Source organism: Xenopus laevis, chromosome 1S (assembly GCF_017654675.1).
Source record: "Xenopus laevis strain J_2021 chromosome 1S, Xenopus_laevis_v10.1, whole genome shotgun sequence".
In the NCBI taxonomy this organism is placed as follows: Eukaryota; Metazoa; Chordata; class Amphibia; order Anura; family Pipidae; genus Xenopus; species Xenopus laevis.
Genome location: NC_054372.1, coordinates 97,629,077 through 97,644,885, shown reverse-complemented (window position 1 = coordinate 97,644,885; position 15,809 = coordinate 97,629,077). Strand labels below are relative to the sequence as shown.

At 41.8% G+C, this 15,809-nt stretch overlaps 1 protein-coding gene across 1 annotated transcript; it reads left to right on the top strand.

The window, feature by feature from the left end:
- The first annotated feature begins 1,775 nt into the window (after positions 1–1,775).
- On the top strand, positions 1,776–5,366 carry LOC121398882 (cyclin-O protein B-like). Its single transcript, XM_041578437.1, has 2 exons — positions 1,776–4,085; positions 5,327–5,366. Exons 1-2 carry the CDS (start codon positions 2,863–2,865, stop codon positions 5,364–5,366), a joined length of 1,263 nt encoding a protein of 420 aa, XP_041434371.1. The 5' UTR covers positions 1,776–2,862.
- Positions 5,367–15,809: the final 10,443 nt, after the last annotated feature.

Below are 15,809 nucleotides of genomic sequence, written 5' to 3'. Positions count from 1 at the left end.
TTGCCTCCATCAACGAGGAAGAGGTAATGATCCTATGGAGCATTAGTAATAACACTCTATATGCACTCACCTCCACTCTATACACAAGTCTAATGCCTACACGCTCCTACCTCATTAGCTGACTAGCTGCATTGCATGACATTAACTTAAAGGAGAATTCAACCGTTTAAAAAAAAAACCCCTACCCCACGTAGAACCCCCTCCCTCCCCAGCATAGCTGCCCCCGGGGGAAATGCCCCTAACTTTCTACTTACCCCTCGGTGCAGATTCAAGCAGCACTATTGCACTCACTGCACCAGCAGACCCAAATTTCCATTTTAAAAAAAGTGGAAATTTGGCTCTTAAAGTTACCAGAGGCGGCTTTTTGACGCCCCTGGTAACTGGTCACTCCGTGCCGCCTGAGGCAAGTTTCTTACCTTGGCTTATGGCAAGAGCGGCCCTGGCTGTAGGCCACAACAAGGCTCTGTCCCTCCCCTATAGCAGATAGTAATGACAGGACTGACTTGCACCCCCTGGTCTGCACCTCACACCAGATTGTTTCAGGGCAGACCTCAGGAAGATTGAGGGAAGAAGTGCTGAATGAGCATTAAAGGGGATGTACCTGATGCAGCAAACCACAGATCAAAGCAAGAGACACAGCAGGGCCCATCCTGGAATCAGTTCGCTCACTAGTTAATAGATGGGGTTGGCTAGATCACAAAATAAATAAAAGTGTCAGAAAAAAGCAAATTGTCAGCAAAACACAGGCATCTACATTTGGTGTTATACTGGGTCCTATTAATTCCAGATCATTCTGCATTTTCAAGCTGTACTACCAAATGGTATAAACAGAAGTAGGGGGCTCTATTTGGAAGCTCTTACATCACCAAAACCTTGGGGTGGAAGAGGATTTTAGATCTATATCTAAAAATATAAAAACATGAACTCTCATTGGTTTTCTTATACTCTGTGCCCCCTGCAGCCACTGGGTCTGCTTTGTTATACGAATAATGCAAGAAAGCAATTAGGGGTTGTAAGTGAGGGATAGTGTGTATAGTAACCCAAAATGGTGTCACAAGAATGGGGCTGGAACTGTCAGATAGTTTGGCTGGTGAGACAAAGTAACACTTCTCAATCAAAGTTGTATCCCACATAGTGTTTCTGTTATACAAACCAATTTCTGCTTAAAGGAGTTGTTTGAGATAACTTTTAATATGATGTAGTCTGAGACAATTTGCAATTGGTTTTAATTTTTTATTATTTGTGGTTTTTGAGTTATTTAGTTTTTTTTTTCAGCAGCTCTCTAGTTTGCAATTGCAGCAATCTGGTTGCTATGGTCCAAATTACCCTAGCAACCAAGCATTGATTTAAATAAGAGACTGCAATATGAATAGGATAGGATCTGAAATGTAATACATTTGTAGCTTTACTGAACATTTGATTTTGGATGGGATCGGCGACCCTTATTTGAATGCTGGAAAAAGTCAGAAGAAAAAGGCAAACAACTAAAATGCTATAAATAATAAAGATCAAGAATAGGCCATTATATAACCTACTAAAAGTTAACTTAAAGGTGAACCAAAACTTTAAAGCATGCTCTCCTTGCTTAGAAAAAACCCCTAGTATCCCTGTGTTTCAGAGATTCCTTGATCACATCTTTCCAATTCATTTAGCCAAGATGGCACTATTTTCAACTGCCCACTAGATGCCAGTTCCATCAAGTCTGTGGGAAACATTTTACACATAGAGATATCACAGCAACCAATGTGGCAGCTTCCAAAAAGGCACATTCAGGAATAAATAAAATGCACCCTACAAAGTTGAATTGTTTGCCATGAGTTATTGCGGTTTTGCCCACTGTTAATAAATGAGCCTCACTGACATGTTCTGTGACCATGTAAAGGCAAAAGGCTGCAGGCCGACTCATACAGGTCAGGGAACAATGAGCAACTCAAATGTTTTATAATATTAAAGAAATCCCCTGTACTGCAAATGATAAAGATACTATAAGTCTGGGAGTTCTGGGCTTTGCTTTTGGAGAAGGCAATCATGTTCTATGCACAGAGGTCTTCCTGTGTAAAATGACAAGTACAAGAGAAGCCACTCCATCTCTTACATGACACTTATACTGGAGCTCCCCATAGTGACAGGCACCTCGTACCAGTCTCAGCCCAGAAACACAGTAGGAATCAGGGGTAGCCAACCAAAGCTTCTGTTGTGTGTGGGTAGCCAATCACAGCTCCCCTGCCTTCACACAGGGAAAGATATGCTGCAGTCAACTGACAGGTCAACCTAACTGCTGTTTGCTGTGCAATGTGCTGGCAGCCTTGGATTCCCCTATTCAGCCATGGAAAGCAGCCAGCAGAAGGTACAGATGTTGGTTGGCTGGCTCAAGTTAGATTTGGGGGAATTATTTATGAAAGCAGTAAGAAATGCACATTTTTAAAGCACATTCCTTTAGAGGTGTATATGTAATGGCATGTTGGTGTACTTGACACTACAGTTCCCCTTTAAAACCAATAGTTTGCACTCAGCTACATGGCAAATACCTACATAATGAGAGCTATCATGTCAAGTTAAGGGAACTTTAGGCAGTTAGTTAGTCATACCATTTTCTGTATCTCACAAAACACTTTAATAAAAGAAATAGTGGATAATGACAAACACAAGCTATGGGTTTGCACTGGACATAGGCACCTAACGGTTTTCGCCGGCCCAACCAATCAGAGTGCGTGCTGGCCCAGCCAATCAAAGTGCAGCAGAGGTGACTTAGGAGTAACAGACGCTTAGTACCAACAGTCTTATGAGACAGTTGGAGAGAGAGAGAGAGAGAGAGAGAGGGAGAGAGAGAGAGAGATAGCGAAAAAGAGAGAGATTGTGAGCATGGAGATTTCAAAAGCGAGGAAGCGAAGACGACAGATAGACGAAGAAGAACAACTTCTTTCCCCTGGGTGCTGCCATGATCCCAAAAGGGTGAGGCACCAGGGTGATCAACGTGGGACATGCCACCCTTCAGCTGGGGACCCAGCACTTCAAAATGAGCCTTGGAACACCTTAGCTCACATAGGCATTGGCCTAGAGACCTTCAAGGAGTATGGGGAAGACGCCTACATGTACAACAAGAGCCTTGAAGAGAGATTTATGGCTTTGAACTTTCTACAAAGTCAGCCAGAAATCACATTGGTGTCATGGTATGAGTTTACCAGCCTGCTTGTCTTCATACACAGACGTCTGAAGTTGGACTTTAGGTCTCTGTGCTTGACTGTCAACCTTCTGGAGCGGTTTCTTGCCCGCACTGCTCCCATCAAGACCACCGACCTGAACAGAGTAGGAGCCACTTGCTTCAATATAGCCTACAAGTTAGTGGACAAACGGCAATTCAGCCTATGGAATTGCCTAAAACTCTTTGATGCCACCATTACAAAGAAGGAAATGAACCAACTGGAGCGAGTCATCATTTGCAGATTGTTTTTTGAACTGTCGGCACCGACCATCGATGACTTCTTGGAGTATTTCACCCTCAGGAGAGTAGCCAGCCAGAAGAAGCCTGTAGCTGCCCAGCAGACAAAAGAAGCCATTGTCCTGATGGCTGCTAGAGGCATCGCCGCACTGAGCCTGACCCACCATCATGAGTTTTATACTTATGCACCCTCCATGATGGCTCTGTGCTGCCTGAAAGTAGCCATAAAATTCTACCCTTCAGGCAAACCCATCAACGTGGATCCCGCTGAATACCCAGATCACGTAATGGAAGAGTGTGTCGGGAAGATCATCGCTCTGGTATCATCCAGGCAGAGCTTTTTACACATGCTGCTTCCAGCAGTGTTTCCAAGAAGAACAGCAGAGGAGACAGAGACAAGCGCCTCCCAGAAAGAACCCGAAGGTGGTGAGGCAGAAACATCCAGGCAGGAACAGGGTTCTGACCCCTTGGAAATGGCCCAGGGATCTGGCCTTTCCATCTATCATCAAGGGGTAGGTTTGCAATACAGGCACCCATACAGTCCCACATATCCATACTACCACCCTCACATGCACCCATACATTCCTACATATCCATACAACCACCCTTACAGGCACCCATACATTCCTACATATCCAGACAACCACCCTTACAGGCACCCATACATTCCTACATATCCATACAACCACCCTTACAGGCACCCAAACATTCCTACATATCCATACAACCACCCTTACAGGAACCCATACATTCCTACATATCCATACAACCACCCTCACAGGCACCCATACATTCCTACATATCCATACAACCACCCTTACAGGCACCAATACATTCCTACGTTTCCAAACAGGTAGCCATACATTCACCACACAGACACACATCCCCTTACTGACACCCACCCTTACTGACATACAGTCATACATGTATTTTGGTAAAGCTGAATAGGGCATATTGATCCTGGGAGTAATTCCGATTGCCGTTAAGGAGTCAGGAAGGAATTTTTTCCTCTAGTGAGGTTTTTTGCCTTCCTTTGGATCAAACAGCCCTTTGTGGGTTCTGTTGGGACACTTATTACTGAAATACAATAAAGCTGTGACCATCACAGATTCACCTCAGAACAGTTGTCCGTGTCTTTATTTAAGGATTGGGTACTCGGTAAAGCTTTTTCCCTGTGTTAAGACAGAGCTGTGACTGGTGCTTATATCCTACTGTGTTGATTAATAAAAGAAAATAAAAAGGTCAGGACAGGCAATTGCTCAGAGGTCCCAAACAAAGGAACTCAAGGAAACGAGGGCCACCATTTAATTGCATTTATTGCACCGAACAATAACATGCTGCTGATCAGCAGTCTATCGCTGGAAAACCTGTACAGGTATGGGACCTGTTATCCAGAATCCGGATAAGAGATCTTTCCATAATAAGTCTACTAGAAAATCATGTAAACAGTAAATAAACCCAATAGGCTGGTTTTGCTTCCAATAAGGATTAATTATATCTTAGTTTGGATCAAGTACAAGGTACTGTTTTATTATTGCAGAGAAAAAGGAAATTGTTTTTAAAAATTAGAATTATTTGATTAAAATGGTAGTCTATGTATATCCTGTAATTCGGAGCTTTCTGGATGATGGGTTTCCAGACAACGGATCCTTTACCTGTATTCTTATTTGCTGTACCACATCCAACTCTCTTAGCTGATAGATACTCCCCTGCCGTACCCTTAGGTTGTAGCACAGCACCCAGCAAGGATATATGTGTTTTAAATAAAACCCTGCAAGCTGGAAACCTGAAAGCTAAATCCCCACTGGGCATGGCCTGTAATTTTTTTATCATTCTAAATTTGGAAAAATGCCACACAATCCTTTCCTGTGAAGTCCTTTCATACAGATGTTACAGAGTAAAACAGGAACCGGGTGAAGATGTGTAAGTGTGTGCTTTAACAAGGCAGCACAGACACCTAATAACAACCAACTGATCCCATCTAAAAACAAATGCTCTTTAAAGCTACAATTGCATTGTTATGGCTACTTTTTATTACTCATCATTTATATTCAGGCCTCTCCTATTCATATTCCAGTCTCATCCATAATGCATGGTTGCTAGGGTAATTTGGACCCTAGCAACCAGATTGCTGAATTTGCACACTCTAAAGCTGCTAAATAACAAAAACCCATAAAAAATTAAAACCAATTACAAATTGTTTCAGAATATTACCCTCTACATCACAAAAACTTACCTTAGAGGTGAACAACCCCTATAATGATCTATTGTAAGCAACTTTTCAATTGGTCTTAATTTTTCACTGGTTTTTGAATTATTAGCCATCTTATTCTGCTTCTTTCAAGCCTGCAACTAAAATACTACCTGATTGCCAGGGGTCACTAACTGCAGCAGCCCAAAAACAATCTGTGGTCGTCATTATTAGTACTTGTTATTGCTTATATTACTATTCAGTCCCTGGCCCTGAATGGGGAGTGTACACACAAATGTTGGTAAGAAACCCCAGCACCCCAATAATAACTAAGTAGATAGCACAATAAAGCATAGAACTATAGCAGGAACATCACCAGGCTCACCTTGTCGGGTCGAGTATTCTCTGCAAGAACCGGCTTCCCCAGTTTTGGGAGTTTGGAAGCCACTGGCCGAGATGGGTGAAGGGACGGCATCATGGTGAAGGATACGGCTGGAACAAGCAATGACATTATGGAAATAAATTAAAATTACAATAGTAATGGTAAAGCATTCTGCAGATTAAATATAGTGTTATAGCTTGCACTAGTGTGACTAATATATTGGCAATAAACTGCTTTGGTAGCTTTCCTTCTCCTTTAAGGCTTTGATGTACCATGTGGGATAAGCATTAATGATGCTTTGCATTGTATACTGTTCGATTAAACATTTGATAATTAGATCACCCCTTGAAAGTAAATGTTCAGGGCACATCACTAAGCTTAATTGGAGTCACTAGATTAGCTAGACAGGTAAAAATAATTATATGGAGTCACTATCACTAATCTGACCTACTGGTGGACTAGCTGCATGCTCCAACTTTGTTCCAATTAAAGTGGCAGATGGCCACGTTTACCTTAATGCCATGGGACTACAACAGAAATGCAAAGTACATCCGGTTTCCCATGAGGACAAACGATACCCATGGATAATGCAAATTACCACAAACTTTTTTTTACAATGACAGATGTTTGCCAATATCTCAGATATGATAATGGGACAAATACAAACGCATTAGTATATATGGGGCCTTATATGTCACCATAACTGGAGATTAATTAGAATCTATGCAAGTGTTCTCTTTTAAGACAGGCAGCAATATGGAACAGATACTGAAATATATATATATCCTGTCACCCATTTATTATATAAGAGGAAATCAGCAGGTCTATATACATATATCTGCATAGGACTATGACGTTTCCTAACACAAACATGACACACTAAGATGCCATTCGGGTTCGATGTGAGAGAACACCTGCGCTGTGCCCAGTTAGCATCCGCAGACCTTTCTGGCAGGAATGCAACTGGTTTTATCGCTCAGTTTCGATTCTTCGTTTGCCCAATCACTGCTGCGTCACTTTCTTCTTCCTGGTCTTGATACCGATACTACTTCATATCACCCTCCCCTCCTCTATCTGTCTGTGGCTGCAGCAGCTCCAGTCCCCAACCCCAACAACAAATACACATGTGTGGAGAGCCGGGCATCCTGCGTGGAGACTGTCGTTATCCATTGGCTGGGCTGTGCGCGCACACGCGGGGCTACACTCGCTTTATGCTATCAATATGCAGAGACCCACATGTTGTGTACAGCACACTTCTGCCAATAATTCTGTCATCTACCTCACCATTATGCCGCCTAGCGGTCTTAGATTTCCTGTCCAGCTATGATAACTCTACCAGCAGCCACAATGCTACCGACTGGACGTCATAGGGTTTGGGTTTAACTGGTTTAACTTTTGCAAGATTAAAAAAAAAAAATCATTTGGAGACGGTTGACTTCCAAACTAGTAAAGGCATTGGCAAACCCTGAAAACAAACAAAAATCACAGTGTTGACCTGAGTTACCGCTAGCTCTGTGTTAAATACATTTCTTGCACTGGAGGATAAGGAAAATAGTTTGGAATACATTTTCATAATGCAAATACCTTTTCTGTTAACTCTTATCACAACTACCATACAGTGACAGTGTTGTGCTAGAATGAGTTGCCCATTACAGCTTTCAATAGAAAAGCTGGGGGAATAGTAGCAAGCATTACAACTATATAGCACTCTCCAGTCATGTCAATTCACTTGGATTATTTAGGCTCCTCTTTTCCTAGTTTTCCTATTTTGCCCACCTTGACAGCCCAGTCTCCTGCTCCCCATAGTTTGTACTGGTTTGTAATAGTGCATAGCAACAAAAGACAAAAAAGTGTCTGCCAAAGGTTTACACCTATGCCTTATAGTCCAGGGATGTCCAAAGTATTTGCAACAATGGCCAGATTTGGTGAGGTGAAAACATGTGGGGCCGACCATTCAGCTTGACATTAAGCCTGACACCAATATCTGATCAGAGGTAGCTAGCTTGCGATTTAGGCCCTAAATGCGCAATAAAAAATAGCAATAACAATAATTTGTAGCCTTCCAGAACATGTTTTTTTTAGATGAGGTCAGTGATCCCCATTTGAAAGCTGGAAAGAGTCCGAAGAAGGCAAATAACTCAAAAACTACACAAAAGATATAATAAAGGCCAACTGCAAAGTTGCTCAGAATATGCCATTCAATATAATATAATACAACATAATAAAAGTTAACTTGAAAGGTGAGCCATCCCTTTAACTGTTTTGTCCACAGGCTGAAGTAAAACATATGGAATCTATGGCTCCAAACATCTGGTGCATATTTCATTTACCCTTCAAGGAATCACAAACAACATTGGGAGCAACATTTATCTTGACAATCCCCTTGGAGGCTTTATTTATCTCGGCCTTCATTGCAAATTTTCCCAAGACCTCACCAATATAAACATATATAAACATGATGAGAGCGCACTAATTCTAAGCTACAAATATATATCAATAATTTCCACGCCTTCCCATCACCAAATATTTTATTTTTGTCCCGGCCCAAAGGAAAGTCACCTCCTTTAGGCTATAAAACACACTAATAAGGGCAGTACCATAAACTACAGGCACCCTTACCAATCGCAGTGCTACATGACCCCTCTACCAGCAGGTACCTAGCAATCTCTGGCCAATCAGAGCATTATATGGGCGGGACATTGCGCCTCGTGGCTGCTGTCCTGAATGCAAATTTACTTACCGATTACTTTGCATTCTGTCATGAGAATCCAATCCAGCCCCAACAGAAATGACATAAGAACAAGGAACCTACCGCTGCACATCACTACTCAGCTCACTCTGTGCTCTGACAAGCAGGGCAAAGGCAATGGATGCAGCAAGAGCGGCAAATGTACGACCCGAGGATCTCCTGTTGCTGAACTAACCCCCCCCCCATCCTTACGGAGCAGAGTAGGCCTGCCGGTGAATGATGGGAATTGTAGTTCTAAACCACCTATATATATCTAAGAGATCCCCTGGCACACAGGGGCAGAAGAAGATTGAATGCAGAGAGCGATGAGGAAGCTGTACTTGCTGGTGTAATGGCAGCCTGGTCCCTTGTTATACCTCATTGCTTGCTGTTATGTCCCAAGCCCTTATCGTTCCCCGGGTCAGATCGATCATCCACACAGACACCCAGCAGCCCCGCTACAGCATATACACACACATTTCTGAACGTATTGGGAACTGCCCAATCCGTGTAACAATTAGTCTTTTACCATCCAATCAGTTAGAGTCCTAGAATGTCGTTACCATGGTGATGTGTACTTTTTTCCAAAAATTTGAAAAAAAAGTAGGGACGCAGGGGACGTGGCAAAATGTAAAACTGAGGCCTGGTACCGTCATTGGTTGCCGGTTTAAGAAATGGGCGGGGTTAGGGATTAAATACCTAAAATGAAGTAGTAGATTTCCGACTACCTGAGGCAGAAAAGCATGAATTAGGAATGGGACAAGGTCTTCCTGGGGCTGGGGATAGAACAGTAACATCAGCACTGGACAGTAGGGAAAGAGAAGCTGCTTTGGGGAGGAGACTAAGAGAGGGCTGAATAGGAATGGGGTAGTGTGATAGACTGAGGAAAATCTTATCATACTTACCGTGATTTTCTTTTCCTGGACTGTAACATGGCAGCGGGCACTAATGGAAGTCTTGCCCACTGCCATGTGAAGGACCAGGAATTTACACGCAATTGGGGGAGAGGAAGGTATATACATTTGTTTGGGGGGCATGATGTGCAAGTGTAAGACTGGAGCCTTTAAACGTCCAGTAGTATCCTCAATCAAATGTAACAGATTAAGAGAGCCAATTCATTGACACTGTTTTTTCAAAATAATTTGCCCACCGACTGCCAGTCCCTGAAGTCTATTGGGAACATTTAATACTTAGAAATATCACAGCAACCATTGTGGCAGCTTCCAATAAGGCTCATTTAGTTCTCATTATGTGTGGGCAGCTGTGCTCTCCTGAATGATATCCCTGTGCTGTTTGCTGTGCACATTATACTGTTGTTTTGAGGAATGTACTAGAGCTTACTCCTCCCAACTTCAACATAAATATTCATCCTGAGAAACTCCCTGGACCAGCTCTATATAATTAACAGCCATGGATTCTCCTGCTTATCTGCGGTAATGAATTTAGCTTCTGTCCTCACTCCTGACCACATCATAGATTCCTAAACCATAGTTGGCCTTATACTGAGAGAGCTGCTTGTTTTACGAGGTCCCAGAATGAATGGATCTTTCCCTGATATTATGCATTATTGAGGATATTGAGGGAATCAGGGCAAGGACCTCATTACTGAGCAGGTGTACTCCTCACCCAAATGGGACTTTTATACCTGCCTGATCTAGATCTGATTTTGTTGCTAACAGATAGCTGTTGTGTAGGCCCATTTGGAGAGTTCAATACACAAGCAGATAAACTGTGACTAAGTCTATTGGAGCAAATCAACAGATTAAATCTGCCCATGTATGACCACCGTAAACGAGTGGTTCGTCTTTAAGTTATTAGGATGTTATAGAATGGCCAATTCAAAGCAACTTTTCAACTGGTCTTCTTGATTTAATTTGTTTTAGTTTTGAATTATTTACCTTCTTCTACTGACTCTTTCCAGCTTTCAAATGGGGGTCACTGACCCTATCTAAAAAACAAATGCTCTGTAAGGCTACATATTCATTGTTATTGTTACTTTTTATTACTCACATTTATTTTCAGGCCTCTCATATTCCAGTATCTTATTTGAATCAATGCATAGTTACTAGGGAAAGTCGGACATTAGCAACCAGATTGCTGAAATTAAAAATGGAAGAGCTACTGAATAAAAAGCTAAAAAACTCAAAAACCACAAATAATAAAAAATTAAAACCAATTGCAAATTGTCTAATAGTTAATTCAAAGGTGAACAACCACTTTAACGTTTTCCTGTTTCTCACTGCTGGAAATCAAAGTCAAAGCACGCACAGAACCTGAAAAAGTAAGAAAAGAGTTAATGGTCTGTGCTTTAGAAAGGGTAAAGGGCTAATTCAGGTCAGGGCCCACTGGGGAAAATCACATTATTCCTACAGGCCAGTTTAACTCTGTCCAATTTGTTTTCACACCTTATAATGGAACCTCCTTTCTTCTAATACGAATGGTTGCCCTCATGTTTGCTGAAAAGTCAATACCTTGCTGGTCCTTCATGTTGCAGTCATTGCTTGCTACAGTTATTAGCTGCCCGGTCTACCAGCTTGTCCAGATCCCACTGTAAGGATGCCGCATATCGTGGATTGAATTTTTTTGGGGTGCATAATTTTGTGTCATTGGCAAATACAGAAATGTTGCTTACAATGCCCTCCCACAGTGAACAAATTAAATAAAAGTTGGTGCAAAACAAAAGTCTGCCATACCCCACCAATAAGTATTGTACAGGTATGGGACCTGTTATCCAGAATGCTCCAGACCTGGGGTTTTCCTAACAAGGGATCTTTCCGTAATTTGGATCTCTGTACCTTCAGGCTGCTTATTAATAATTTAACTAGAATTATATCTTAGTTGGAATCGGGTACAAGGTACTGTCTTATTACAAAGTCATATATCAAATCAAAAGTCACGTTTTACTTCTGTGGCATATCAGAGACATCTTTAAAGTTTTTAAGCTTCTTGCATCAACTAGAGGACTACAGGTATTGGTTTTGGGTTAAATTGGATGCTTTTCCAATTCCATAGCTACTATGTATTTCACCGTTTAAGTGCATCACTGCATTCCAGATCAAGTTCTCTGGTGTCTTTGGCACCTGGTGGGCAGGTAGTTGTGGTTTGAAAGTGAACATGCAAAAAAAAAAATCCAAGACATGTGTGATGCAGGATTTTGTACTGAAAGTCATTTTATTTTGAACAATGATATGAACAATGATAAATCCACAATTTTTTTCCGACCAGTGTGTGTAATTCATGCATCCTGGGTTCTGGTGTAGATGACAAATCCTAGCCCCTTCTTGCCCCCGGATCAGACACTTCTTTCCTCCTATGCTGCTTCAACCCCATTTCTTTCTCTCAATCTCTCCAATCCATCTCCCTGACTTATCTTCATATCTCTGCTCCACAAACCGTTGTGAACCACAAGCAGGATCGGATCCAACATCCGGGAGGGAGATGTAGGCTGTCCCGTTATACGCACTGAGCAGTTATGTAACCTTAGTGTTGCTGATGCCTTCCAGCTTCTCACAGGGTTAATGGGCTACTACTACCAACCATTGCACTGATTTATCATCAGCTACGGCTGCTGCAGTTATTCATTTCTCTAAAGGCAAAACTGAGAACTTAATATATACAGAGAGCTGAGGGGAAACTAAACAATTTGTGAGAGGAATAAGCTCCGTCCTCAGGTATTCCGCAAGTTCTTAACTTTTACTGAGTTATGTAAAAATGCCAGTAGGGTTTGGGTTGTGCCTTCTTTCTTCTTCTGATGCTACTACTACTTCCAGACAAGAGAAGGACACCCTGCTGGGAAAAGTTAGAGCAGGAAGTCAGGGGTCCCATGAACAATTCCATCCACCATCCTGCCTCAAAACGGCAACTTTAGAATTCTATAACTGAGAAATGGAAAAGTTTAAATGGAGGAGGTTGTGGTTAATATTAAGAAAGGTTTGTGGGTGATTCAAATACATTGCTTCTGGCAGTGGTAATACTTCACCATGTAGATTGTTGAGTTGTAATGCTCCAATGGAACCCTCACTAGTGTACTGTAACATATTGATATGAAGCATATTGTACACAATTCCACAGAGCCTCAACAACTGGAGAAAGTGTCTGTTCATTTGACTCTTTAGTATATCTTTAGTATACAGTCCCCCCAAAATATTGTATCTGCCCTGGAACAAACCTCATACAGAGTGGCCTATTGAGTGGAGCTGAACAGCTGGTTGAAAGTGACATTGAACAACTCTTTTGGCAATTGGGTGTTATGACCTGAGAGGGTTTCCAGACACCTTAATGGAGAATTAAACCCTAAAGTCAAAATGGAGTAGCAATGTCATATTTCATACACTGATCTTACTGCAGCAGTAAGTGTCAATGCCACTGCACATGCTCCGTGTGTTCTGCTTATAAGAACTAACCAAACACAAAGAGTTTGGGCTCTTTTTACCTATATTAAATAATCAATACCAGGGTCTTGGCTGACCATTTGCAGCAACTACAGTGTGTAACATTTGGTGGGTCTGTACTGAAGATCCTGAATTTCTCGTTAGTCCATGTTCACTGATGGTAGGAGGCAACTGGATCCACTTCCTTCCTGTGTGTTTATGGGCTGCTATAGTGGATCAGAACAATTTGGCTATTCACTGTATGTGATCTGAATAAATGAACCCTGATCCATTCTTGGAACAAGCAGTGTCGGACTAGGGGCCCTAGAGCCTCAGGGGCCCCCCACACCATCCCCCGGGTCCCCAGCCACAAACTCCTATATATCGCCTATTGCCGATATAGCCGATTGCTTCCCCCTCTGCGCATATGTCTTCTGGAGGGAGATGAGATAGCGCAGGAGCAGGTCTGGGCCGACCCTGGGTTTAGGTGTCTGAACCAAAAATATGTTTAGGGTCCTGCCTGCTCCTTGCTGTTTGTTTACTCAGGGGAGATGAATACATACTGACAGGTGACGACTAGAAATGCAAATGTGACTTTATATAATACAGGGGAGTGTCTAACATATTGGCGGCCCCCCAGTGATTTAGACTTTCCTTGTGCTTCAACAGGTGGATTTAACTCTTTAAGTGCCAGCAGAATTTCACATTTTGGATACATGGAATGCCAGCCGTTTCTAAAACATTTTGTGCTCTCTCATTTAGGAGCATTTTGTGAGGGGAAAACTATAGTTTACCTAGCAAAATCATACATTTTTTTGGGGAGCACCTGAGCTTTCTAAATCTGCCTGAGTTTTCATGTATTTCCACCACTGCAAAAAGATTTATAGCTCTAAATACCAAAAAAACGGAGAAAATCCTATTTTTCATAGAATATGAATTTATACCAGAAAAAGATTTCATTTTACATATGAAAATCAAACTGATTTGGAAAGCCTAATGGCTCTCGAATGTGCCAATACGAGACATGTATAGTTTTAGGAAGATTTAGGACTTCTGTACAGCAAAAACTCCCTGCGGTATATTACCGACTTTTGAAACCACAAAGGCAGAAAACAGCATACTTTAGATTCCAAGGCCAAAAAATCCTGACAGTAGGCTAACCAGAGAAAACCATATATTTTTGAAAAGTACACATTCTGCTAATTCCAAAATGGGTAGCTATGTCTCTACTCCTAACTACAAAACATCAAACCTTGGCTGAACATCGGGGGTTTTTATAAAAAATGTATCAAAATTCTGAAAAATAACTTCAAAGGTTTTATTTTGCAGCTCCGCATATCCCACACTTGATTAGGTACTAAGAAAAAGCACCCTGAATATGATTGCCAGGGGTCCACTGAACAGTTTGATGCCCATTGTGCATAGGTTTATCAAAGTTTCTGGAATTTAGACATCGGCAGATTTTTTATTAAGGCTTGGGGAGGCTAAGCCTCCCCAAACCTGTTTGCCTAAAATTTTTTTTTAAAAAAACCGTCCAAATAAAATCAAATTGACACAGCGATCAGCTGATCGCCGTGTCATAGCCCTGCCCTCCATGTCACAGTCCCGCCCCCTCCATTTCACGGCCTGCCTGGTCTTCACCGGGCTAAAAGGTGGCAACCCTACTGACCAGTATGCCTGCTTGTGGTTGTTTTGGGAGGGATGGTGACCCCCCACAGAAAACTCCTCAAATCTTTTTACATCTGAATGTTGCTCACAGGTGAAACATTTGGGGACCCCTGATTTAGACTGAGAAAGAACTGCAGAGATCCCCTAAATTATTTTACTGGTGAGCCTCACTCAGAAATATTGGGGAGCCACAAAAAGCAAGAAAAAATTCCTTGGAAATGCCAAGTAAAGGCTGCGATAAGCTTATTAGTGGCCCCGTGTGGACTGCTAGCCTGCAGATGCTCTGTTGGAGTAAGCATGTGTCTTCATGCCTTCAAAACTTAAATTTAAGACAGGAATTTCAAAATGGGCACTTACAATGAGGCCACTGGGAGCAACACTAAATGGGTACTGGGTGCCAAATTATATTGCAAACCTACGGCCAGCAATAGCTTATGACATGCCTCTTCCATGCATCCATGGAGTTGTATTGAGGGTATTCCTAAGGGCCAGTATCTTAGGTTAAGGCATGTATGTTCATCTAATGCTGAATTTGAGATACAGGCATATGATTTGTATAAAATATTTAAAGCTATGGGTTACAAGTCAAGAAATCAGTTGGCATGCTCCAGGACTCGAGACTCTCTTTTATATACTCACAAAAGGGATAATAGGGATATTGTTGAAGGAAAGGGGGACACATGTGAGAATAGCAGATTTGTGCTGACTTTCAGTGCAGATGATAAAAGAGTTCAATCCATTATGAGAAAACATTGGGCTATTTTAACACAGGATCCAATAGTGGGACAACTGGTAAAACCTTACCCCTCATTTAGCTATAGGAGGAATAAGAGTATCTAATGAGTCATTTTAAAGAAAAAATAGTGGAGTCTGTTGTAAAAACCCTGGTACCTTTAAATGTGGTAGATGCAAGCAATGTAGATGGATCCCTCATTAAAGTTTGGTAATGGGATAGTTAATTTTGATCTCCTCACTTATATTAATTGCACTACCTCTTGTGCAAATTATTTATTCACGTTTTTTTTTTTAAT